Source organism: Fonsecaea monophora, assembly GCF_001642475.1.
Source record: "Fonsecaea monophora strain CBS 269.37 chromosome Unknown Scaff108, whole genome shotgun sequence".
Taxonomy (NCBI): domain Eukaryota; kingdom Fungi; phylum Ascomycota; class Eurotiomycetes; order Chaetothyriales; family Herpotrichiellaceae; genus Fonsecaea; species Fonsecaea monophora.
In genome coordinates, this window is record NW_019174039.1 from 2,903 (window position 1) to 25,464 (window position 22,562).

Sequence of the window (22,562 nt, forward strand, 5' to 3'; positions counted from 1 at the left end):
TCTGTGGATAACGTATGATCGTCTGATACAGGCAAGACTCCTGTAAACGTCCCAATAGCAAAGGTGGGATAGTCGGTAACTTCGCCCAGTGCCGCACCTTGATACCTTGGGCCATGCTCCAGTTGATGTCACTCCCGAAAAGTCAGCCTCGCGTAGCTTGGCCAGGTAATCTCAATGGACACCCCATCATTTGCTGTCCATTTTGATTGCACCTTTGACTGGTAGTGACAGAGCTGTTCTGTCAATGGGAGCGAATTCATCGTTGACTGCTGGTTACCATTCACCAAGACTGACTCGTTCTTCTACGTTGCAGAATCTGCCCGGCCGGTATGTCCAATGCATCCAGAAGGTCCGGATTATCCTTAAACTCTGGGCTATTAATGACATCTTGCGCCTTTGACATGTTTCTCTCAATGATGATTCCGGGGACTTCGCCGTCAAACACTGCAAACTCAGGGAGACCGTTCAGATCCTTTCCCGGGCTGCCCAAGACTTTGGCCAGGTACCTCATAAGTGATGTGAGTGCTCGCCGCTTAGCTTCCTCGTCCGAGTCTTTCGTGTTTTCTAATGTAGTAGATATAATTGCGGGCATATAGTATGGCAGAACGGCCGTCTCGTTGACATTGCCGTCGACATTGAGACCCGCAACGAGCTGTTTCTTGTTTCCCTCATCTAGGGCGTTGAATGCTTTGGAAAATAGCTCGGCTTGCTCTTTGTCTGTAGTCCGGCCCATGGTCAACAGGCGGAGCAGTGCCCGATCTTCTTGATCGCTAACACTGAGTCTGCGAAATCCCTTGATGTACAGCAAGTTCCCACGTTTGGTGAGGACTTTGTCATACCCTTGTCGAGGGTTGGATCTGCCCGCAATAATATCGAGAGACACCTCATGCACAGTCTTGAAGGCTTGAAAGACAGGCTCGATGAAGCTCTTGGAGCCACTAGAGTCAAGATGACCCAGAGCGCCGGCGACGTCGAGGATTTGCTCCATGAACTTGAGCTCAAATGCGTGTTCATGGCCCCGCATGGCCATCAGCCCTTCTAGGTTGACAGGCACGCTTTCGGCTTGGGCCAGTTGGCCTGCATTCAGCTCCGATCCGAGTTCGAGACCTAGCATTACTTCCTGTCTTTTCCCCGCCGTGAGATAGTGCAAAGCTGGAACCATCCCAACCTTGGCTGCCGCCAATAGTACGGTATCATGGTTATGGTCCTCTAAGCGATGGCGGGTCTTGAAATAGTAATCTTCTTCCAGGTTGGGATCTTTTCCCAAATCATTGATTATCATCGAAACCACCAGGGCAAAAAGATCATCTGAATCCTCGATACCTCTCTCAAAGAGGTCGTACAGCCAGTGGAATGATTCCTCTGTCAAACGCGACTCGGGGATCTGGGGTTGCGTAAAGCGTTCGTAGTCACGGTTGTGAACCCATCGAAGGGCAAGAAGACCAACGAGCGTTCGGTTGACCTCGTCATAGTTGATACCGTAGAGAATTTGCGAAGGGCTCAGCGCATCGGCTTTTCCATTTGCCGTCGCACGTTGCTCCTCAGTACCCTCGACAGCTCTAACACATTTCAGTCGTTCAAGTTCTGGAGAGAAAGCGTCTCTAATTTGGTGGAGGAATGTGGTTTCGTCCAAGCAGTAAAAATTCCCGGCTCGAATGGTCTCTTGTAGAGAGCACGTCGGCTGGGTTTCGGCCGTCATCTGCATTGTCGCACAGGTCTCGAAAGATGAAGATCCTCTCTGTCGCCTCCCGATCTTACGATTAATGTCATGATCGGGTGCGAGCTGGTCTGCTGACAGGGCCACGCGATGATGACTCCTTCGTAAAGTCAGATCGAGGAAATAGTCACCGCCTTCTGGTGAATAGCGCATAAGAAGGGACGATTGCCATTAGGATGTGGCTGTGCAGACGCAATTTCCTCCCTTTTTGATCCCAATCTGGGGGAGCGGCGCAGGCCTCTTGAAAATTGTTGTCTAGAGTACTGAGAAGAAGTCGAAGTGAATTAAGAGTCGGGAGAGGAGCAGATCCGGCATTATCTGTCACCAGGAGACTTCTCAGAACACTGAGGCTGAATATCCGCCTGGCAGAAGCAAGGCGTACTTGATCAACCACTGGGCGAAGCAACTTTGACTAGGAGAAGGCAATTGGCGAAGCCTGCGGCAGGAGAAGTCTGAGGTTGCAATGCGACTGGCCAAAACAGCCAGCAGTGCCCCACTACGCTGATTGGACAGATTGACAACGCTGCTTTTGGGGTCTTGGTATAGGCCGACTGCGGATAAGACGAGCTGCGACCACAACTGCGCAGGCCACTGTTGCTACACTATCTTCGATTACCACCGAACCAAAGTTCCAGGTCTTGTGAGCCTTTCCACTAGACCAACGTCCTTCTTACCCACAACCGGCGTTTGACCCCAGACCTTTAGCCTGTCAAGGAATACACGGCGTCACAGAGGAAGGGGCTTGGAGAGGCGGAGCTCCAGCTAGCGCCTTCGTTGAATAAGGAATCAGTGGAAAAGGCCACACACCTCAGGCCAGAATGCATATTGTGTGAGAGTAAGGAGGCCAGCCTTGCGAGACCATGGGACAATGGGATTTTTGGACGTCAAGGTTGGAGCATACAGGCTGCTACACCCTCGTAGTTCTCCAAAGATCCAGTGCTTGCAAACGAAGGAGATGGATACAAGTCTACTCCTGTGCTTACTAGATACCCTTTTTGGTGCGGACATTACGACTTCCACAAGGGATGGAATCACGCCCGGCACGATATCCAGCTTTGTCTTATAACTTTTGTACTTGGCCTTTTACGAGGCAGGTCAAAGGAGCAGGTAAGTATTTGCTTAGAGACACAGAAGGGTTCAATAAATGCTATCAGCATGGCGACATACCAGACAGAAGGACTGCATGCCATATCGAATTGGCGTCCTCCTTTCAGGCAATGGCGTCCACCATGCCAGACTGATGTGAATGGGTTTTGTGACGCTGCAAAGGTAAGTGATTATTGTTTGGATCGTTATCCGCCTATCAAGGCTTTCCGTGCTCTGTCACTTCGACTACGTGTTGTTAATGAGGATTGTGCTGCCCTCGCGACTTGTCTTTTCTTGTCTCTACTACTCATTCGGAACTTCACTTCTGTTTCCCACCTGCGCGACACTTTTCTTCCGGCTTCGCTCCCGATCAACAGACCGGGGGCCGTCATGACGGGGTTACCTCCACCAGGGGGTCCGCCTCTTCCAAATCGCTTTATGCGCAGCCTTCAATCTTCTGTAAGAGCGATGCCAAGTAGCAAAAGACCAAAGACTGTAAACAACGATATTCCCGGCAACCCTCCTTACAACCAGGCTTCACCAATTTCATCTTCAAAGAAATCCAGAGAAAGTGCGCTCGACGCCAACTCTTCGCCCTACACCTTGAGCTTGATGCCATCAGCCCCTCCACCTCGAATTCGCACCGAAGAAAACAGTCCGCCTCCAGAGCTCTCCACTCTTATTGAGGCTGCTGTTGAGCGTACCCGCGCTTCTGGTCGACCACATCGGGCATCTAACAAGAAAATGTCCTTCGGCATGGCTAATGCTGAGCAACCGACTGTCCACGCCGACGACCACAACGTCATGTCAGATCCGTTCGGGATCGAAGCTGCACCAAAAGGAAAGGAGCAAAACGAGGTGGCTACGGAGACGAGAGTGGGCAGTGCAGAAGAAAGCGGCAAATCAAGGAGAAAGAGGCGCAATTCAGATGGTGATTTTGAAGAATACATTCAAGGCGTGATCGATCGCTACAACAACCCTCCCCAGTTCATAGGCCCTAAGAAGAATCCGGGTCGACCGCTTCCTGAAACACTTGCTGATGCGGGCGAATGGGACAAGATGCTCTGGACGTGGAAGCTCAACCGTGTGGCGCACAAGGATATCGAAAAGGAGTGGGAGCGGGTGACCGGAGAAACAATTGGCCGGAGCAATATGCTGGTTCGATTTTGCAGGCTGAAGGAGCAATTTGCTGTCAGTGGAGAACTCGATGTTTGTCCACCTGCTCTGCTCACTTCCATGGTCTTTCCCATGCTAACACGCTACCTAGTTCCCCGTGAACTGGCTCGAACAATACCCTGACGACTTGAAATACCAGATCATTTCCGAACGAAAGAGGGAGGCAAAGAGAAAGGAGGACAATTTGATCAACGCCAGGGCCAAAGCAATGAAAGAGATCGACCCTCTCTTGTGGGAGACTGTCCAGAGAATCTACCAAGAAGATTACGGAGAGGTGGTGTCCTGCGGTCGATTGAAAGCCAGATGGGACAATATTGTTAAGGATGCAAAAGCAATGGTTCTTCCCAAGAACAATGAAGCCCGTCAGAAGGCCCAGAGCGAGGAAGGAGAGAAAGAGAGCGTGGAAAAAGTCTGAAGACGCATGACAGAAGCGTCATCTTGTGGATTGTGGCAATTGATTAGAGGTGGTTGCAAACAACAAGGGATACGATGCCAAAGAGAGGACTTGATGATGCAGGCCGGCAATAGATAGGGCTGCATTCAAGCATAGAGTGATCCATAAAATTGAGACTTGGGGCATACGATAGGTATGCTCAACGAAAGCCTCCACAACACAGAGAAATACCATGAGGCAGACAGAAAAAGTTATTATCTGACATCGGAATACGAAGTTCGCAATGAAGTCATAGGTTGGAGTAGCCATGGGGATTTCCACTTTCAGCCTCCGACTTTCCCCATCATATTATGGTGACATCGGCGAGGCTGTCATCGGATATGCAACTTCGTACATAATTTTAAACTGCGCCCTTCCTTCTCCGCATCTTCTCTCCCGCAAGCTTCTCTGTTTCCCTCTCCCACTCTTGCTTGAGCTGCTTACTGGCGACATTGCAGCTCGCCGATACGATATGGCTGCCAGAATCACTTCTAGCCCGACCGCTGCACCAGGCGTGCTCGAATCGCCGGGGTCTATTCAGTTGCGCGCAGTGGACGATGAGTCTGGCCATGAAAGCATGGTCGTCCCGGCCAATGCTCAACCCGCCATGCGACCAGTTTCTCGGAAACGCCAGACGGTTATTCTTTTCTGTGCTTTCTTCGATGTATTCATCACCATCGGCCTCAACCAAGCTTACGGCGTCTTTCTCAACTATTATCTTTCCGACGGGAGCAGTCCCAAAGATCCGTTTCTGCCGCCAAGCGAAGTATCAAGCAAAGCAATGCTGGCTTTTGTGGGCACTCTGGCCGCTGGGTTGACCTGGGGCGGGAGTATCGTGGTCAACCCGCTCATGGCGAGATCCAAGGATCCTAGGTGGCTTACTGGTGCTGGGGCAGCCTTTATAGGAACCGGCTACGTGCTTGCAAGTTTCTGTAACAAGGTCAGCTCCCCCTCGCAGCAACCCTCCATGCATGCTCACAGTCTTGGTTAGGTATGGCAGCTCCTTATTACACAGGGCTTGATATACGGTATCGGCACTTCTTTGATGTACTTCCCCATCCTTGCGGTGGCCCCAGAGTACTTTGACGCCCATCGCGGCTCCGCCATGGGGTTTATCTTGTCGGGAGCCGGTGTGGGTGGCCTCGTCTATGCACCGGCGGCTCGTGCCCTCCTAGCAAGGATGGGTGCCGCCTGGACTTTACGCATCTTTGGCGTGGTCAATTTTGCCCTGTGCATACCTATTGTGCTAGGAACGCCACCCTCACGGAGTCTCTCCAAACGACCGACATTGGTGGATGTCAGGCTGGCGAAAAGGCCCATCTTCATTCTACAGGCGACCGCAGCGATGGCTCAAGCCGCCGGGAATCTTGTTCCGTTGACGTTTCTCCCCGAGTTTAGTACGAGGTTGGGTTACACGGCTGCCTTGTAAGTATCCGGAAGTGTCACATTGACGACAAAGGCTCATGAACTATTGGTGACAGTGGCGCTGCGCTTCTTGCTATCAATAATGCCGTCAATACAGTCAGTCGGATAGCAATGGGCTTTCTCGCAGATGTTGCAGGCAGACAAAACACCTTGGTTCTTAGCGTTCTCGGGAGTGCCATCACCGTTGTGGCTTTCTGGCTCTCTAGTGCCTATGGTAATGATATGGCCCTTTGGATAACGTTTGTGGTGACCTATGGTCTGTTCGCTGGAGGTAACGTCTCACCCAGCTCACTGGCGGGAAAGTATGGGAGTTGCTAACGAGATAACATAGGGTATAACTCCTTGTTCCCCACGACGGTGATTGAAGTGTTTGGTGCCCAAGCATATGCATCAGTCAACGGTTTCATCTACTTCATCCGCGGGCTAGGCGCGTTCTGGGGCTCACCTGTAGGTGGAGCTTTGGTTGCAGATGGCCAACATCCGCACGCATTCATCACACTCATTTGGTACGATTTTGGACTATTGATGCTGTCGAGTGTTTGCGTGATTGCTGTGCGGGCGCTGGATGCATCCGAAAAAGGCCAGTTCAAGCTGAAAGCTTGAGTGTACCTATGGTTCATTCACCTGTATACCAGTGGTACTCATAGATCTATGGAGAGAATCCCGACTCAAATACTATATAGTTCCGATATCGGTCTTACTCAGCCTCGCGCCTCGGCAAGGCTTCCCCGCACTTTGCCATTACTTGGATTTGGCCATGAGGAGAGGCACAGAGGCAAGGGAGGCTGCAGGATACAATTTCTCCACAAGCGCCACTCCGCAACTTGGCCTCTCTCGCCATTTGCTTCATCAAACTGTACCTGGCACCCTGGCTGCCTGGTAACCTCCTGCACGTGGGTAATACGCTGTCTGCAGATTTTCTCCGACCAAAGGACATTGAACATTCCCCTACCCTTTTGTGCCAACCGTAGCGATGAAGAGATTCATTTCTGCCCTGCCGCGAGCTCGTCCCAGGCCCTTGTTCCGCTGCTTCAGCACGACAAGACAATGCCTTGCCGACCACGTCAGAATAGTCGAAGTTGGACCCCGAGACGGCTTGCAGAACGAAAAAAGTACCATACCCTTGGAGACAAAGCTCGAGCTTATTCGGCGACTGGCGCAGACAGGCGTCACGCATATGGAGGCAGGCTCTTTTGTGCCTGCGAAATGGGTTCCGCAGGTGGGTGGCCCACAGTAACAGAGAGTCCGTACAGGGAGAGAATGACTGACATGGTGTCCAATAGATGGCATCAACGGCAGAAATCCTTGAGTCTGTACTGACTCAACCACCTGCTGCGCCCCACGGCATCGCATACAACTATCTCGTGCCTAACATTCGCGGACTCGAGAACCTGCTCAAGTTATTCCAAGCCAAAGGCGGTCAAAATCCCACAGGCCATCCCACCCCGCCGCCATCCCCCGGGCCGGAACAAACACAAGGTCAAAAAGTCCAGTCGGGGAATTCGACAGAGATATCATTATTTGCTGCAGCAACAGAGACATTCTCACAGAAAAACACAAACTGCAGCATTGCAGAGAGCTTGGAGCGATCCAAGCCTATACTCGAGCTTGCAAAGCAGCATAACATCCGCGTGCGCGGTTACGTGTCTGTGGCACTAGGATGTCCGTATGAAGGGCCAGATGTGAACCCTCACAAAGTCGCGGAAATTACCGCTACCCTGTTGGAAATGGGCTGCGATGAAGTTTCCGTTGCTGACACGACTGGAATGGGCACAGCACCTCGGACGCGAAAACTGCTTCAGACGTTGAAGGAAGCTGGTATCCTGGACGAAGATCTCGCTCTTCATTTCCATGACACGTATGGCATGGCGCTGGTGAACACAGTTGTTGGTCTGGAACATGGTGTCAGGATATTCGACAGCTCTGTCGGAGGACTGGGTGGCTGCCCCTACAGCAAGGGCGCCACGGGCAACGTTGCGACCGAGGACTTGCTGCACCTGCTGCACAGCCTGGGCTGTGAGACTGGTGTCGATATGGTCAAGATGGCAGAAATTGGGCAATGGATCACCGCCCAGCTCGGCAGAGCCAATGATTCAAGGGCCGGGAAGGCCACACTAGCACGGTTGAAGGACTCATAGCGGACTTGGGGTTGGAAGAAATAAATGCAATGTCAATATCCGTGCTCACCACGACAGGGATAGGTCATATCCATAAGCTGGTGGTTGCAGCGTGGCACCAATGCGTGGGTGAGCTAGGTCACATTGGCACCTGCGCACCAACAATAACCTCAATTCGCTTTCACGACTTTCTCTATTCTCCATCATTTTGTCTTCACGAATCTAACCTCCGCGAGTTCGACTATGTGGCCGAAAGCCTCGAATCATCAACAGTTGGATAATCAGGTCGCAGTCAGCGTCGTGAGGCCCGACATGTAGGGTATGTATACGTCTCCGGCGTCCAATCGTAAGCACCACCCAACTCTATCATCCCTGTCGACGACAAGCGCTGATTTGTGCCAAGGGTTCCTACTACCGTCTCTGGACACAATACCATGAATTGCGACACGTAGATCTCGTCGGTCGGCCCCATATTTATATGATGATGACTGATCAAACGTGTCAGATGAGCTAGCAGGCGCCAAAAGCATAAGAGATGGGAGAGCTCTGCTGATGAGAAGCTCGACAAGACCATTACAGCGTTTTAGATTGCGCCCAGCCATACTCCGAGACAAATGGGTAGAGGAAGACCACCGTCCCAGCGTACCGAGGACGAGAAGCTGGCCATCCGACGGGAAAAAGTCAGGTTGAATGTTCAAGCACACAGAGAGCGCCAGAAGTTGAAGAAGAAGCTCGAAGCACTTAATGCTCCGTACCAACCTCCAAAGCTCCGATGGGTTCAGGAGACGAAATGGCAATCCAAGAAGACAAGAGACTCTGACGATCAGAAGCAAGTATCGAAACCGGCAGTACCACGCTGTGACGGGCATCCAACATCGGAGGGCAGTCTATCGATTCCCCCGAGTCCTGAGAAACAATACACTCTTGGCCTCCTGGCCTTGTTCCGATCACGCCTATTGCCAGAACGTGTGACACTACGATGTTCAGGACCTTCCGAACAGCGGTTGACGACACCATGCGCCCCTTGGGTGGTGAGAGGCTATGAATTAGCTACCATCAACGAGAATCCTCTCCTGACTGGTATGCTTCGAGCGCTGGGGCTCGCTCTGCTTGCAGGGGAGCACCAGCGGGAGGACATCCAGCAAGTTGCGCAACGCATTTATCAGACGACTCTCCCAGGAGTCAGTCGGCAGCTGGGACTTTTGATGGACGACTACAGGCACCGCTCCAACGACTACCCGGCATTGATGCTATCATGCCATGCAGCTGCTATGTTCGAATTAAGCGCCAGCGGGTCGCTGCACACCATCTCCCGTCATGTGCGTGGCCTAGGCTGCTTGCTAGTCCATCACTTTCTGGCGTCGAAATCGATGCCGGAAGAGATGTTCGATCTGTTGGAGGAATACCGACTGTTCGAAATTGTGTTTTGCCTCATCAACCGCCAACAATCAGTGCTTACCGGAACAACACTGGGCAGGGAAGCTAGTCACTCCAACAGCTCAGACTTTGGGAATTGCCATATCAGCTCGTTCAGTAGACTGGTTGATCTCACCGGCAATATCCCTCCGATCATGGTTTATGTCGATAACCTGAAAAGCAGGACTGGACCGGGAGAACGAGAACTTGATCGGCTACACGAATTTCTAAAGACACTCTTTGACACTACGAATGAATTCCACACTTGGTCTGAAGACTTCCTTGCCAATGATGCCCGCTCAGTTGCCGAGACAGCAGCGTACATTTCTGGGGATGGCGATCTCACATTTCCCAATCTTGAAGTAGTGGTGGCCTGGACCTACTATCTTTCGTTCAAAATACACACTCTCGACACGTATCTCTCTGTGATCGAGCATGTCACTCTGATCCAAGAATCCCTGACAAATATCGAGTTTGCCGTGGACAGCCCGGACACACATGACGCCCAGTCCTGCAAAATGAACGAAAAGATCGGACTGCTACGCTCGGAACTGGTCGATTCGACGAAGCTTCTTCTTCGGTCATTGCCATACTTCTCAGAAAGCGGCTTAGGGCATATTGGACGCTCGCTAGTCGCATTTCCCTTGGAAACGGCCAAACGTGCTCTCACCCAAGAGTTTGAACGACGATCTGGCTTGATGTTGCCGGCAAGTGATATTGTTCTCTTGAACCTCTCTGACAACTGGGCCGAGGACATCATAGATGGCCTCGCAGTCTGCAAGCAAATTGCTGCCAACGCGATTGCATCGGGATGCGCATTGTTCTCTGGGTAGCCACATCGACCCAGTGGACGACATCGTCATTACACAAAGGTCTTAGACCATGCTCTACCCATCAAACGCAAGAGAGGTGACTTGAGCTGCTGCTGTCACTACTTCTTGCCAATCTTCTTGATGGAGGACGAGGCAAGGGATGTGGTGACTGCAGCCCAAGATCGCCGCCTGAAGTGAAAGGTCGGTGAGATCAGGGATGATAAAGATCTTGCTTGAGACTCGGGCTGGAAATGGATCTCACAGCCTCACAAGAGAAATATTATCACTCCCCGAGTTCCACAACGACGGACATTGGGCCGTGACATGCGGGCTCGTGGACGAGATATAAGTTTTCCATCTGGCCTTCTGCTTAGCTTGACTGTTTTCCTGCCCTCATATTCTCGACTCAGTTACCATACTGTACTCAACCATGAATCTTGAAGGGCGCACCATCAACTCATCCTATAGTTACTTGGTCAACAATGGCGAAATCCCCGCTGGTACATTTCACTGCCAACATATCATCGCAGCCTATCTAGAGGAACATTTCTCCAACAGCATGGGCTTCTATAAGTCTTTCCAACAATGTCCAGGCGTCCGGGAATTCGCCCCCCATCTCGGCAACGAACACGGTCAAGGACGGGTCGAGTTGGATTTGGCAGGTGATGTGCGGCTAGTTCTGGACGACGTCGTGTATGGCCCTCGGTTTCCTCGGGTGCCGGTGGCGTACGACAGACTCTTTCTCAGTCTACCCAAATTGTTAGACAGCGGATGCACACTGGAGATCGATACTTATGACCACTGGATCATACGGCGCAACGGAAACTTACTGGTCTTCGGCCTCAGGACTCCGTCCCTCCCAGACCCAGAAATGCGCGTTGTGGTCGGGCCATATGTTCGAGGAGCGCAGAATCTGGGGGTTCCTCAGTCTCTGCAGAATGCAATCGCGAAAGAATCTCCGCGAGCCGAAGAGAGACCGCCTCCTGCAGAACTGCAAGCCGCTATCATGAGGGCAGCCGCACGGGATATGGAGAAACCGGCCGGGTCGCTGCTAGGCCCAGCTACCAGGGTGACTATGCCAGTAGAGAACAAACCGATGAAGCCCTTGTTGGATGTGGTCAGCAAGGCAAGCCACAAACCCGCGAACAATTCCTCTCGACCAACGCGAGGCAGTGTGTCAGCGAAGCCAAGGGACGCTGCACGTAAGCACTGGGGGAGTCTGTCCTATCGGGCATTACCACCAGCAAGCAGGGATACGAAGTAAACATGTTGGGGAATTGTTTCTCAAGGTCATTAATGTGGCAGGGCCTGAACAGATACGATCTGTATAGGTAGCATAGTGGGTGGCTGATGCTTTGGTCAGATTGTATCCGCACTGAATATTCCACTCGAAGGGCTGGATCGACCTTGAGACACCATTCTTTCCACCAAATTGATTGTATTTGTTTGTAACCTGGTGCTGTGATAGCAATTCGTATGAGTCTCGGCGTCCGTCCAAATGGCGCGTAAAAAGCTTATCGAGTGGCGAGGATCGTTAGTCATGATTGTCCTCATCGTCTTCAGTCCTTCGTCTTCAATCCCAACCACGACACCAACGGCACAAACCAACCTCACTCAAGGCTGTTGCTATTTTACTTCCTCTGACAGTGAGAAATCACTCCCTTACATATTTCATGTGGTGGGGTTGAGGCTTTCCCGCTTCCTTTCCGATCAACTCTGCGGAATTGAACCCGAGTGCGCCAATCGGGTTGTCTATGGCGCTGTTGGCCTGTGCCTCGAACAATGCGACCATCTGGAAATAATAGCGGCGGTATTGACGAGGATGTACTGCCATATGAAAGGAATGCCGGGCTGATCATGGCCGTACGTTGACCAGGATTCCCCGCCGGTTGACAAGGACATCCAAACACTGACTAAAAGCGCAAAGACCAACAATGCAACCACAGCATTCAAAGCCAGCACCGAGCGCCTGTATTTATCCAAGCCGCATTTCCACAAGTTCTTCGCCAAAAAGGTCAAACGGGCGTCCGCAGCCGTCCATCGTGGCTACTGGCTTCGGATGCGCGCAATCAAATGGGTGATTCAGCAATTCCTCGAGAGACCCTCGGACCAGAACAAGGTCGTCATCAACTTCGGCGCTGGATAGTGAGTCGAGATTCCTTTTCCCGTGGCTCCGTTTCGCAAGATTTGAGAGGACTGCGCCAACTCGTTCAGTGACTCTTTACCCTTCCGATGGTTGTCCCAGGAGGCCCGGCTTTGTTCCGGGGCCAAATTCATCGACGTCGACTATGACCTGGTGATGGAGACCAAAAGAGACATTATCATGAGCACACCGGAGTTGAGAGATTTGCTACATTTCTCCGCCCCATCCTCTTTAGGCAGCGACCCTTGCGTGCTGGTCGACAGTGAAGAATATGCCGCCATCGGCTGCGACATGCGCAATCTTCAGAGGCTGGAAAGACTGCTCAAGTCAGTTATCAACCTGGAGGAGTGTTCCGTCCTTTGTATCGCCGAAGATTCCACCTCATTCATGCCCGTAAGTGCTGCCGACACACTCATCTCGTGGTGCGCAAGACTATCAAAGGGTGAGTTCGTGCTCCGAAGTTTCTGCAGACGACTGGCACACCGGTTTCCCTGACTGCTCATTACCATTAGATGTCACCTTCTGCCTCTTGGAGCCTTGTAGCCCAGATCAGCCAGACAACCCGTTTACCAGGAAAATGACTGACCACTATACTGGCCTGGGCACGCCCTTGAAATCCATCTTCCAATACCCAGATGATCGCTCTCAGATACAGCGCTTTAGCAACGCAAGCTTCACGCAGATCGATTACCAGTCGCTGTGGGAGTTCTGGGCCGATCCTCGTTTTCTTTCTCCGTCGCAACGCATGGAGCTGGACCATGTTGAGCCTTTCGACGACTGGGAAGAATTTGCTCTCTGGGCGAGCCACTATTGCCTGGTGATTGCACAAAACGGTGGTCATCCCGTCCTTCCAGGAAAGCTCATCAAGTCTCGTGCCAATTCAGTCTCCAGCGAAGCATCTGACATCTCGGCGAGGACATCATCGCCTTGCAACCCCGACTCTGAGCATTTTGCTTACCGCTATTATAACGACCCAGGCGAGCTCTGCCAGCGCCACCACGGATCAGCATATCCGATCCCTGATCAAGACGCTGTCGCCATTTTTGGTGGTGCTGGGTCAAAGTCATGCCTTTCTACAAGCGCCGTCTGCCGGCCACGTCATCTTAATGACGAGACTCCCATAGTTCTGCCCCCCGAAGTCGGTGCTCGATGCTGTCATGTCATAACTGCCCTGAATAATGGAGACAACATTCTGGTCGGTGGACGGCTCTCGCCAACTCAACCTCTAAAAGACTGTTGGTTACAGAAAGGCAACACCTGGTATCGTATCCACGATCTGCCTGAAGGCCGGTATCGACACCGACTAGCACCTGTGACCTTGCCCGACAACGTTTTTGGCGCCATCTGCTTCGGAGGCAAGGTCAACCCGACCAAAGTGGCCACCGACGTGCTATTATGGGAGCCAAACAAGGGCTGGCGTGAACTGCGCTTGTTCGGAAAGGAGCCCAAACCCAGGTTTGGGCCGAATTTCATCTGTCTGGGCTTCAATCATGGCCTCTTATTTGGAGGCATGAGGCAAGACGGGGTCATTTGCCAGGGCATCTGGCGCTGGCGCCTCGTGATCCGCGATAATACCGTGCAAGCACTGAGGTTTCGCCCTTCACACGGATTGGACACCAGCATTGGGTCATACCAACACTTTGCGCGATTTGGTGCATCTTACGGTTTTGTACAAGACTATCTACTCATCATTGGCGGTATCGGCCGATTGGGATGCATACCCAAAACGTACGAGATCTTGTCTCTGGACGGGTCGTTTTCGACATGGCACGATGAGAGCAAGGAACCGAGCTTCCGGGTGTCGGCCGTGGAGGCAATGTGCTCGCAGGACTGTCCACGACCCTTCCTCGTTGGCCATTCCACACTTCGAACGCGGACAGGAATGTACGTTATCCTGGGTGGAGGCGCCGACTGTTTCAACTATGGCGAGTACTTCAACAAAGGAATTTGGGTGCTCTACGAGAAAGAAGCCGGACTTGCCGCTGACTGGGTTATTGTTCCCAGCAAGGCTTCCAGATATCCTCCAGCGAACTCCGACTCGAGCTTCACGGCAGTGGACAGGCGACCCGAGGGCGTTCTAATTGCCCCGGCCGTGCTGACCGGTCCTGAAGACTTCCATGCTGCAGTGCGTGTGTCTCGACCTCTGCACATGAGCGGACTCGAACTGGGTGCGTGTGGGTTGCAGTCAGTCGACTTTCTCAAAGCAGCACTCCTCCAGAACAGCATGAGCGAGGAAATGAGCTCTGCACTGGGAAATCCGACACATGCACATATGTCACTAGTCGAGCTCTTGGACGCGCTGGGCATGGCATCAACGACCTTTGACATTCGCTGTCCAGGCGCCAAACTCAAAGGCAGCAATCCGGTTTGTCCAACAAAAGTCCAGTCAGATATTGACGAGGAGTTCCAGATTCCCACGCAGCTAAGCAGCGTCAGCTCTCTTCTGCACTCGGTCCGATTGGTGATATCAAAGAAGATCTCTACCAAGCTCCAGTACAATGCGACAGGAAATATCGTGTTTCAGGTCCACGGCGCCCGAAAACTGCTCCTTTTCCCGCCCGGCGACCAAAGCAAACTCGAATTCCCACCTGGAGCAAACACGAGCAATCTGGATATCTTCTGTGATAAGACACCGTTACAAGAACACATCTTCTATGCACCGTCAGGCACAAGTCCCCACATCGCTATACTGAAGCCGGGGGATGCCTTGTTCATCCCACCTTTCTGGCCTGTGGCCAGTGTGACATTTGTCGACAGTAGCAATGACAAAGACCGTCTGGGCAATGGTGCCTCATCGCCGAGCACCCCGAGCACCCCGAGCGAGAAGTCATCCCACCTCAGTAGAAACGGCTGCGTCTCGGGCAGTGAGTGTGTGTCGGATTGCAAAGAGACGCCACGTATGCAGGATGACTGGGTCGACGTCACAGTCAATCTCTCGTTCCGCAACTTACCACCTCATCTGTTTTGTGCCAGCTCTTCTCACGACTCCCACAATGACTTGGTAGCCTACAAAGAGGGACGACGAGACCTTGAGAGTGTTGTGAAAAGGTTTACGTCCAATGTTTGCCATTCCACTCCACGGCAGAACGGGCAAACTGCTCCCACAAAGTCTGTCGTCGGCTCAGACCTCATGCTAACAAACATTCCCAAGGACGTGGCGAAAGCTTATCTGCAAAGACTAGGCAAAGAGCTGCTAATGATGGCTGACGAGTTGTGAAGTTTGCTTGTCTGCTTCTTTACAAGTGATGGTGCAAGGTGTAATCTGGCTCTGCTTTTGGGGCCGCAGGTGAAGGCTGAATTTCAGACATGATGAGGCAGCAGGACGATGATGGCGGATCTCCCATACGATGCTCCATCCTGAATTAAAAGGAGATGAGCTCAATCACTACACAATCGAGACTATTCGTGACGGCCAAACCAAAACTGGTTCATGTGGCTGTCCACTCCTCTCTGTTGACGCTAAACAGGTACTGTTATTCTCGGTGCTACAAGGTTGTGCTGGTGTCAACCGCACGAGCGTTGACTACAGTCCCAAGACAAAAGAGACATGGTGTGGTTCACAACTGGCCAAACGCAACCACCTGCAACAGTTTTAAAGTCAGGCTTTGTTTGCCAATCCGTCCGGATTTTCATTGTCACAACTCACCATTTTGAGGGACAATGAAGCACCAGATCTATCTCTTCACTGCATGTCCATATATCAATCTGCCCAACGAACACTCCGGACCTTCCCCCAGATTCATCCATCCGGAGCATCCGTTTCTACTAGACCGTTCAACCCGATCCAACACGAGCCAGAACGACCTCCAAGACCAACCTGTACATCTCTTTATTCTAAAGAGCACTTCCCAGTGTTGACCCTTGAAAGTCACCACTATCGATCCACAATGCCTCCAACCCAAGAAAGATGGATGGTCTGGAACGACAGCCCACACCACTACTGTCACGACCGGAGTCTCTTCTTCAACCTCAACAAGGACCCCACAGCCGACCAGAGCAAGGAATTTGTGGTGCTGGGCAAGGGAGACGTGGTGATCCCCATAGCGAGATGCGAGAAACTCACGGCGATCCGCCTCCAAAACGTGTTGTACTACAAGACCGACAAGCCGCGGAACATCATCAACCTGAAGGCCCTGCAGCGCGATTATCCCAAGTTGGTGCTGAATCGGACCGTCAAGATTGGCATCTACGGCACGGCGATCGAGCATGCCGATGACCCGGGCAAGGCGTTGCTTGTTGTTGACGAGTACGACGAAGCTGCGAAGCGTTAGTTGGGTGTGTTTTTCTGGGGAGGTATCTGTCGGAGAGTCTACCATCAGTGAATCTCAGGATTAACGAACATATTGATGGCTTGTAGGTGAGTTGGACATAATCACACAAGTGAACTCTGCTGATGGTTCCTAGCAGTGGTAACGACAATCATGCTCTATTTGTCAACCTCACTTATCACCTACTCGCCGTTCGCCGTGGACATGAGTACAAGTGGGTAAATGAGCAATGAAGAAGTTACAGACGGTGCCAGGCCACTATTAGATGAGCAATGCCAGCACTACGGTGCTACGGCACTGCACCGTTGTCCATTATCTATTGCACGTTCGATCATCACTCTCTTGACAGAGCAAACATTTCACAATCGAATGGGCCTGAGTGATCAGATTCTCGAATCGTCGTCTTTGACATGCTTTGCCCATGTTTCCCCATCTTCTCTCTTTTGTCAATGTTGTCCATTTGTCCATCCATTCTATGCTTTCTTGGTATCATATTCATGCCGAAATCGCCCCTCCGGACTATTTACTTACAAACCTCCATCATCGCGCTTTGCTACATCTCCAGATCCAAATTACCGTCACACACAGGTATAATCGACCATACATACCGACCACCCAACCATGCCTCGTCTGGGTGGTCGGGATTTGATCCCGCTTTCGCCCACGGGCTGGGTCTACGGCGGCGGCGGCGGCGTCTACTATGGGGACGAGGACGACGGCTACGATAGCGGTGATGGTATTCTCTCCCCACTCCCTCCACGACGTCCTCCAGGCGTGACGATCCCGCGACAACCCACCCGCCAAACCGCGCGAGACATACCCCTGCCGGAATCGTACCCGTATCCGCCAACACCGGACCCTTTACCGACGAGGTTCCCCGAACCGCCGCGCGGATCGGCCCAGCATAAACAGAGCATGAAGTTTACGCCGTGGATCCTCAATCTGACCTCGGAGACGCACAAATGCGCGGATCTGAATCTCTTCCGGCTACCGCGGCCGGTGACCCGGGAAGAAGCATCGCGAGGTAGTCAACGCCAACAAGATCCGCAGAACAGGCGGCGGCGAAGAGGCACGGTGGTGCTTCCCATCCTCCCGGGCCCAAAGCGCCGGATCGAATTCGACGTCAGCGTCATGACCCTCTCCAACGTCCTGTACACACCCGGGGCGAGGTTCTCGGAACTGAGCTGGAAAGTGCTCGAGTGGCAGGGCTTCACCCGCCACGTGCTGCACCACGACCACATGCACGACGTGACGCAATTGTCACCACCGACACCAAGACCACAACCAAGACAACCGCCGCCGCGACACGGCCACGGCCACGACCACGACCAGCGAACACGACCGCCGCTCCACCGCCCCGTGACGGCCGTCGAAATCGGCTGGCGGGGCATCCGACGCGTCGAACCATCGCGACAGCCACCATCGCGGAGAGGATATCCAGACCCACGGGGCGCCCCGGACGTCGGGCAGCCCAACGCATACGGCCGCTGCGGCCCCTCGGCCAAGGAGTCCAGCGTGATCCGGCACCGCGGCGTGCCCGGCGTCGACGTCCTGTGGGTCGGGTACGACCGGACCGTGGACCCGCGGCACCTGCACCTGCACATGACGGGCGCGGACATGGTGGACGTGCGCCTGTGGAGCTGGGGCGTCGATATGGGCATCGTGGGCAAGAGCGCCGTGTTTGGTGGGTGGGTTGGTTGGATTGGGCCAAACGGTGGCGGCGCTGCCGACGGTGAAGATGGACGGGGAGGGGGTGGGAATCGCGAACGAGAGCAGCAGGGCGAGGGCGAGGGCGACGATGAGGATCTGTTCCGCAAGATCGTTCAGGGCGGGCTGAGGGCCGGGGAGGAGTTGGGTGTTGTATGACATTATATGACACAGACACAGACACAGTAATTACAGCGCAGCAGTGCAACTAGGTCATTTGGAGCTGCAGCAGTGAGAAACCAGAGATGACATTGATATTGATATGATAACAAACAATACAAATTCAAACTATCGATCGACTCGGGAAAATTCAATACCACGTATACCGCATATACGTAATAGGCATATGATACACGCGATGTGCCGTGCAATCAAGCCTGCCTGCTCAGAGCTGCCTACCTAGCCCGCAGCACAGCCTGATGGCCACGCCAACGTCTCACTGAACCCGCTCTGAGATTGTCGTGTCTTAGAGGAAACACCCAGTCCTGATACCCTTCGGTCGAGGTGTGGACGCTGTCAAAGCCTCCAAAGTCGGGATCACCTGGATGGGAAAGAAGGGTACTCGCGTCGGTACAGTCGATCCTGTTAAGGGCATGGTAGTACGAGAGGCGCAACGTGGCAACTGCTGGTTCCAGATCGCCCAAGCAGATCATGCTTATCAGATCAAGGGTTCTGTGGACCTGGTGTCTCCGTTTGGTCTCGCCGAATTCGTCGTGTTTTGGTCCGTTGATTCTTTCTTGTCTGCACCCTGCGGCGCGGGGGGGTGGGGAATCAGAGGCTGCTTCAACGCGAGACCCATATCCATATCCAGATCCAGATCCAGATTCTGCCGGAATGGTATCGGAAGACTGTTGCTCTAAACCGTACCCAGTATCTTCCTGCTCGTGAATCGAAACGGACTCTGTTTGTGAGGAGGCAGATTCTCTGTCTTGCGGTTGAGGAGGGTCAGATGCTGCTTCAAGATTAGAATCGCTGCAGCGACCTGCCTCGTCCGACAAATCTTTGGGGCATATTCCCGTTCTTTTGCTCCATACTGAATCACGCAGATAATAGATCTGTTCAATAAAATAGTGGCCCAGACGAAGATCAAATTAATCCCTGCTTAAGTAGCCGCACGGGAGACCCAGGTGACAGGGATAAAGCATGGGGCCTGACTCACAGAACGACATCCGCAAACAAGAGGGTATCAAATCATTCCTACTTCACGAAGCACCGTCACCCGTCACACAGCTGTTTGATACCCTCAACCAGTGAGTAAGGTCCAATACCCTGCTGGACCGCCAAAGCGCAATTGTAAAGAGAGCAATAGCCAAGAGCGCATGTGTGGTCAAGAAGATGCATAGATTTTGGGGTCACCCAGGAGAAAACCGTAGTTGCCTCCATCGAACCAATTCCTGACCAACAGAATGGTGTACAGAGTGTCAGTAATGTACATGCTTTTGAGATGATTTGATGATGTACAGGGATTATGCCTCGTTGGCCATTCTCTCGGCAGCCTCCCGTGCTCTTTTCAAGTCCTCCTTTTGTTTCCTGATCGCGTCCATGCCAGCTTTGACCCGCTGCCGGTCCTCTTCTGCCCGTGCAAAGAATTCCTTTAGTCTTTCCATTTGCTCGGTTTCCTCAGGGTTCTCAGGGTAGTCCTCGCATCTTGTGGTGTTCTGGAACCATTTCCATATGCTCCCTGGTTGGTGTGGCCCTAAACGCAGTTCCACAGTTCTGGTGAATGTCGACGTCGGAGTAGGGTTCGATGACGAAGATGGTGATGCGCTGGAGGTTGTCTGGTCGGAAGCTTGCGACTTGGCCTCTATTTCGGTCCACGTTTCTCGATACTCGCCGTCGTTGCTTGTTTCTAAAGACGTCTTTTCCAGCTCTCTCAGCGCCTGCTGGTCGGCACTCTCAAACGTCAATTGTAGTCGCCGGGGTCCCTGTTCTACTCTGATCGGTAAACCGGGGTTGTGGTATTTCAATCGTGGTAGGTGATCTTTCTGAAATATTCTCGCAGGTCTCGTGCTCTTGTTCCACTGCTTTCGGTCATATTGCAGGCTTAACCGCGTCAATTGGGGAGAAGGTGGAGGAGGCAGGATAGCTGCGCCTTCGCCATGGCGGACTTTGAAAAGCTGCGGAAATGAGCACACATTCGGTCCGTCGGACATCTCGAATACTCACTTTCTAGAACACCATCAGTAAATCTTCTACAGGACAGAGAAAGGACTCACAGGTTGAAGACCGCGCATGCGCTTCAGGACATGCACCATTTTCGCGACCGTCGTAGCTCCCAATCGACCTTGTGGCCAGGTGCAGACGACGAAACAAGGGTAGAGAATATACAAACAAAGGAAGTTCCGCGGTCAGCTTAGAAAATTTAGCCACTAGTTGAACTTCAATGCACTGTTCACTTGCTGCACATGCACATATGGAACAAAAGTGTCAAACTCAGAGCCTGTCCTGATACAAACGCGCCGAGACAAGGCTGCGGCTCGGCGTGTTTGCTACCGGGCGGGTCTGCTGGTATCTGAACTCTATTCGGACAAGGCTCTCCCCAAAAGGGGTGGTTTGTCTGCCCAGCGAGGTTTTGATGATGTGAAGGATGATAAAAGGCTGTCAGCCTACAAAGGGCTCAACAAAGGCATGTACTTCCGATTTTAGTGTGTCTTTGCAGGTAAGCAAGAGGAAGGCATGACTATGCGAACAAAAGGTGGCCATTGGGACACAGCGAGACAATACCAGTGACATGCATCTTGTGATATGTACCAGGACCAAAAGATCCACAGAACCCTGAGCCTCTTTATGGTACATTGCATCTTCTGAGCTCTACAGGAATGAAGATATGGAATATTGTTTGAGCGAGAGCTGGAGATTTTGAGTAGTGTTAACTGTTACCCATAAAAGTCCTTGTCTCCCCCAAGAGTCTTCCAACACGATCTCTAACCTTGATCCTGAACGTTGTGTCAAAACATCTCCTGTAGGCAGCACGATGGTGCGACATCACGTACTGCTAGTTTCGCAGATCGTGGGGCCATGTAGTGGTCAGGCTTGTGATGGAGTACATTGTGAATGTAATCGTTCTCGAAGGTCCGGTCTGGTGGAGAGGAAATGGACCGGTATACTTGGACGATGACTCTGTTAAGGTCAGTATTGTAGTGCCTGAGCTATTCTCTCTCTCTCAACTTATAGTGCCAACGCGTTGATTGTTAAAGTTAAATGTGCTCTTGTCTTGTTGTGGTGAAGTAGCATATTCCCAACCCAGAAGACATTTCGCGGTGCTTCTTTGTGAACGAGGTCCGGACAAGTTGAGCTCCTCTGTGTTGGCAGATGCACATCGGTTCCTGATCAGGCAAATGGCGAAGGTTCTGGTGCAGGTCTTTGTTCGTGCATTTTTAAAAGAACAACGGTTGTGGCGGGACTGTGTAAAAGGGACGCCGTAGATAATGAACTGATGTCCTGGATGTCAGCACTGGTCATTGTCTGAGAACGTAGACGCAGAGGTGCAAGGTGTAGTGGTCGTGGAAAGGAGTAGGTAGAGTCAGGAGGTTTATGGGAGTCCAATGGTAGAGGCAGAGGAATATGTTCACGAGCTTGGTACAGAGTCGTTCTTGATCTCAACCTCATCTGTAGAGAGACTCTGGGCCTTGTGACCATCCAGTGACTATAGAGATCGTATGGTGGGCAATCAAGGAGTGAAAAGAACATCACAGTCTGTGAGAAATGCAAATGTCTCTGCAGCGGTTAGTACAGGTGCACCAGACGATCCTTTCAGGAGACCTACCAACAAGCAATAGCCAGCGCCCAAGTTTCTCTCCTGTCGACACAGACCACAACCTGTCTGTCTAGAAGACCATAAGGAGAACAGAAAGGCCAAAGCCCAAGCATTGCCTGCGCCCTTTCTCGACAAGTGACAGCGCAGACAGCACAGCGCAGGCAGTCCGGCACCCCTTCCAACTTGGGACTGGCGGCTCTGGGAGGTGAAGACTCTTTCTCTCCTCTCCTCTCTCCTCCCCTTTCTTCTTCATCATCACCCTCATCATCACCCTCCTTCAATCATCCTTCATCAAAGCCACACCATCGCAAGCATCGTGCATCTCCGCCTCCACGCAGGCTTCGTGAAAAGCTATCTCCAGAGATAGCTGTCGCGTTGACCGCGTCGGACAGTGTTGTCGACACTTCACGTTCGTTCGTCTTGAACATCATCTTACCCCTTTTACAAGCCTTCTTTACCACAATCCGTCTTAGGACAGTTTTCCAAAGCTTGCGCAGTCTTCACC

The 22,562-nt window shown here is 52.3% G+C and overlaps 10 protein-coding genes across 10 annotated transcripts; 8 read left to right on the forward strand and 2 right to left on the reverse strand.

Moving 5' to 3' along the window:
- Positions 1 to 280: 280 nt before the first annotated feature.
- Positions 281 to 1,705, reverse strand: AYO21_10003 (hypothetical protein; the record flags this gene model as incomplete). The annotated part of the gene is made up of 1 exon (XM_022659928.1): positions 281 to 1,705. One exon carries the CDS (start codon positions 1,703 to 1,705, stop codon positions 281 to 283), a length of 1,425 nt encoding a protein of 474 aa, XP_022507721.1.
- Positions 1,706 to 3,271: 1,566 nt separating this feature from the next.
- Positions 3,272 to 4,394, forward strand: AYO21_10004 (hypothetical protein; the record flags this gene model as incomplete). Its single annotated transcript, XM_022659929.1, has 2 exons — positions 3,272 to 4,012; positions 4,071 to 4,394. 2 exons carry the CDS (start codon positions 3,272 to 3,274, stop codon positions 4,392 to 4,394), a joined length of 1,065 nt encoding a protein of 354 aa, XP_022507722.1.
- A 490-nt stretch (positions 4,395 to 4,884) lies between these two features.
- AYO21_10005 (hypothetical protein) lies at positions 4,885 to 6,440 on the forward strand (the record flags this gene model as incomplete). Its single annotated transcript, XM_022659930.1, has 4 exons — positions 4,885 to 5,352; positions 5,428 to 5,837; positions 5,894 to 6,108; positions 6,169 to 6,440. 4 exons carry the CDS (start codon positions 4,885 to 4,887, stop codon positions 6,438 to 6,440), a joined length of 1,365 nt encoding a protein of 454 aa, XP_022507723.1.
- A 370-nt stretch (positions 6,441 to 6,810) lies between these two features.
- Positions 6,811 to 7,975, forward strand: AYO21_10006 (hypothetical protein; the record flags this gene model as incomplete). The annotated part of the gene is made up of 2 exons (XM_022659931.1): positions 6,811 to 7,056; positions 7,121 to 7,975. The coding sequence occupies 2 exons, from the start codon at positions 6,811 to 6,813 to the stop codon at positions 7,973 to 7,975; spliced, it is 1,101 nt and encodes a 366-aa protein (XP_022507724.1).
- Positions 7,976 to 8,568: 593 nt separating this feature from the next.
- On the forward strand, positions 8,569 to 10,203 carry AYO21_10007 (hypothetical protein; the record flags this gene model as incomplete). Its single annotated transcript, XM_022659932.1, has 1 exon — positions 8,569 to 10,203. The coding sequence occupies one exon, from the start codon at positions 8,569 to 8,571 to the stop codon at positions 10,201 to 10,203; it is 1,635 nt and encodes a 544-aa protein (XP_022507725.1).
- A 409-nt stretch (positions 10,204 to 10,612) lies between these two features.
- AYO21_10008 (hypothetical protein) lies at positions 10,613 to 11,446 on the forward strand (the record flags this gene model as incomplete). The annotated part of the gene is made up of 1 exon (XM_022659933.1): positions 10,613 to 11,446. One exon carries the CDS (start codon positions 10,613 to 10,615, stop codon positions 11,444 to 11,446), a length of 834 nt encoding a protein of 277 aa, XP_022507726.1.
- A 518-nt stretch (positions 11,447 to 11,964) lies between these two features.
- On the forward strand, positions 11,965 to 15,542 carry AYO21_10009 (hypothetical protein; the record flags this gene model as incomplete). Its single annotated transcript, XM_022659934.1, has 4 exons — positions 11,965 to 12,045; positions 12,110 to 12,327; positions 12,397 to 12,767; positions 12,838 to 15,542. 4 exons carry the CDS (start codon positions 11,965 to 11,967, stop codon positions 15,540 to 15,542), a joined length of 3,375 nt encoding a protein of 1,124 aa, XP_022507727.1.
- A 670-nt stretch (positions 15,543 to 16,212) lies between these two features.
- Positions 16,213 to 16,596, forward strand: AYO21_10010 (hypothetical protein; the record flags this gene model as incomplete). Its single annotated transcript, XM_022659935.1, has 1 exon — positions 16,213 to 16,596. One exon carries the CDS (start codon positions 16,213 to 16,215, stop codon positions 16,594 to 16,596), a length of 384 nt encoding a protein of 127 aa, XP_022507728.1.
- A 618-nt stretch (positions 16,597 to 17,214) lies between these two features.
- AYO21_10011 (hypothetical protein) lies at positions 17,215 to 18,459 on the forward strand (the record flags this gene model as incomplete). Its single annotated transcript, XM_022659936.1, has 1 exon — positions 17,215 to 18,459. The coding sequence occupies one exon, from the start codon at positions 17,215 to 17,217 to the stop codon at positions 18,457 to 18,459; it is 1,245 nt and encodes a 414-aa protein (XP_022507729.1).
- Positions 18,460 to 19,766: 1,307 nt separating this feature from the next.
- AYO21_10012 (hypothetical protein) lies at positions 19,767 to 20,453 on the reverse strand (the record flags this gene model as incomplete). Its single annotated transcript, XM_022659937.1, has 1 exon — positions 19,767 to 20,453. The coding sequence occupies one exon, from the start codon at positions 20,451 to 20,453 to the stop codon at positions 19,767 to 19,769; it is 687 nt and encodes a 228-aa protein (XP_022507730.1).
- Between the last annotated feature and the right edge of the window lie 2,109 nt (positions 20,454 to 22,562).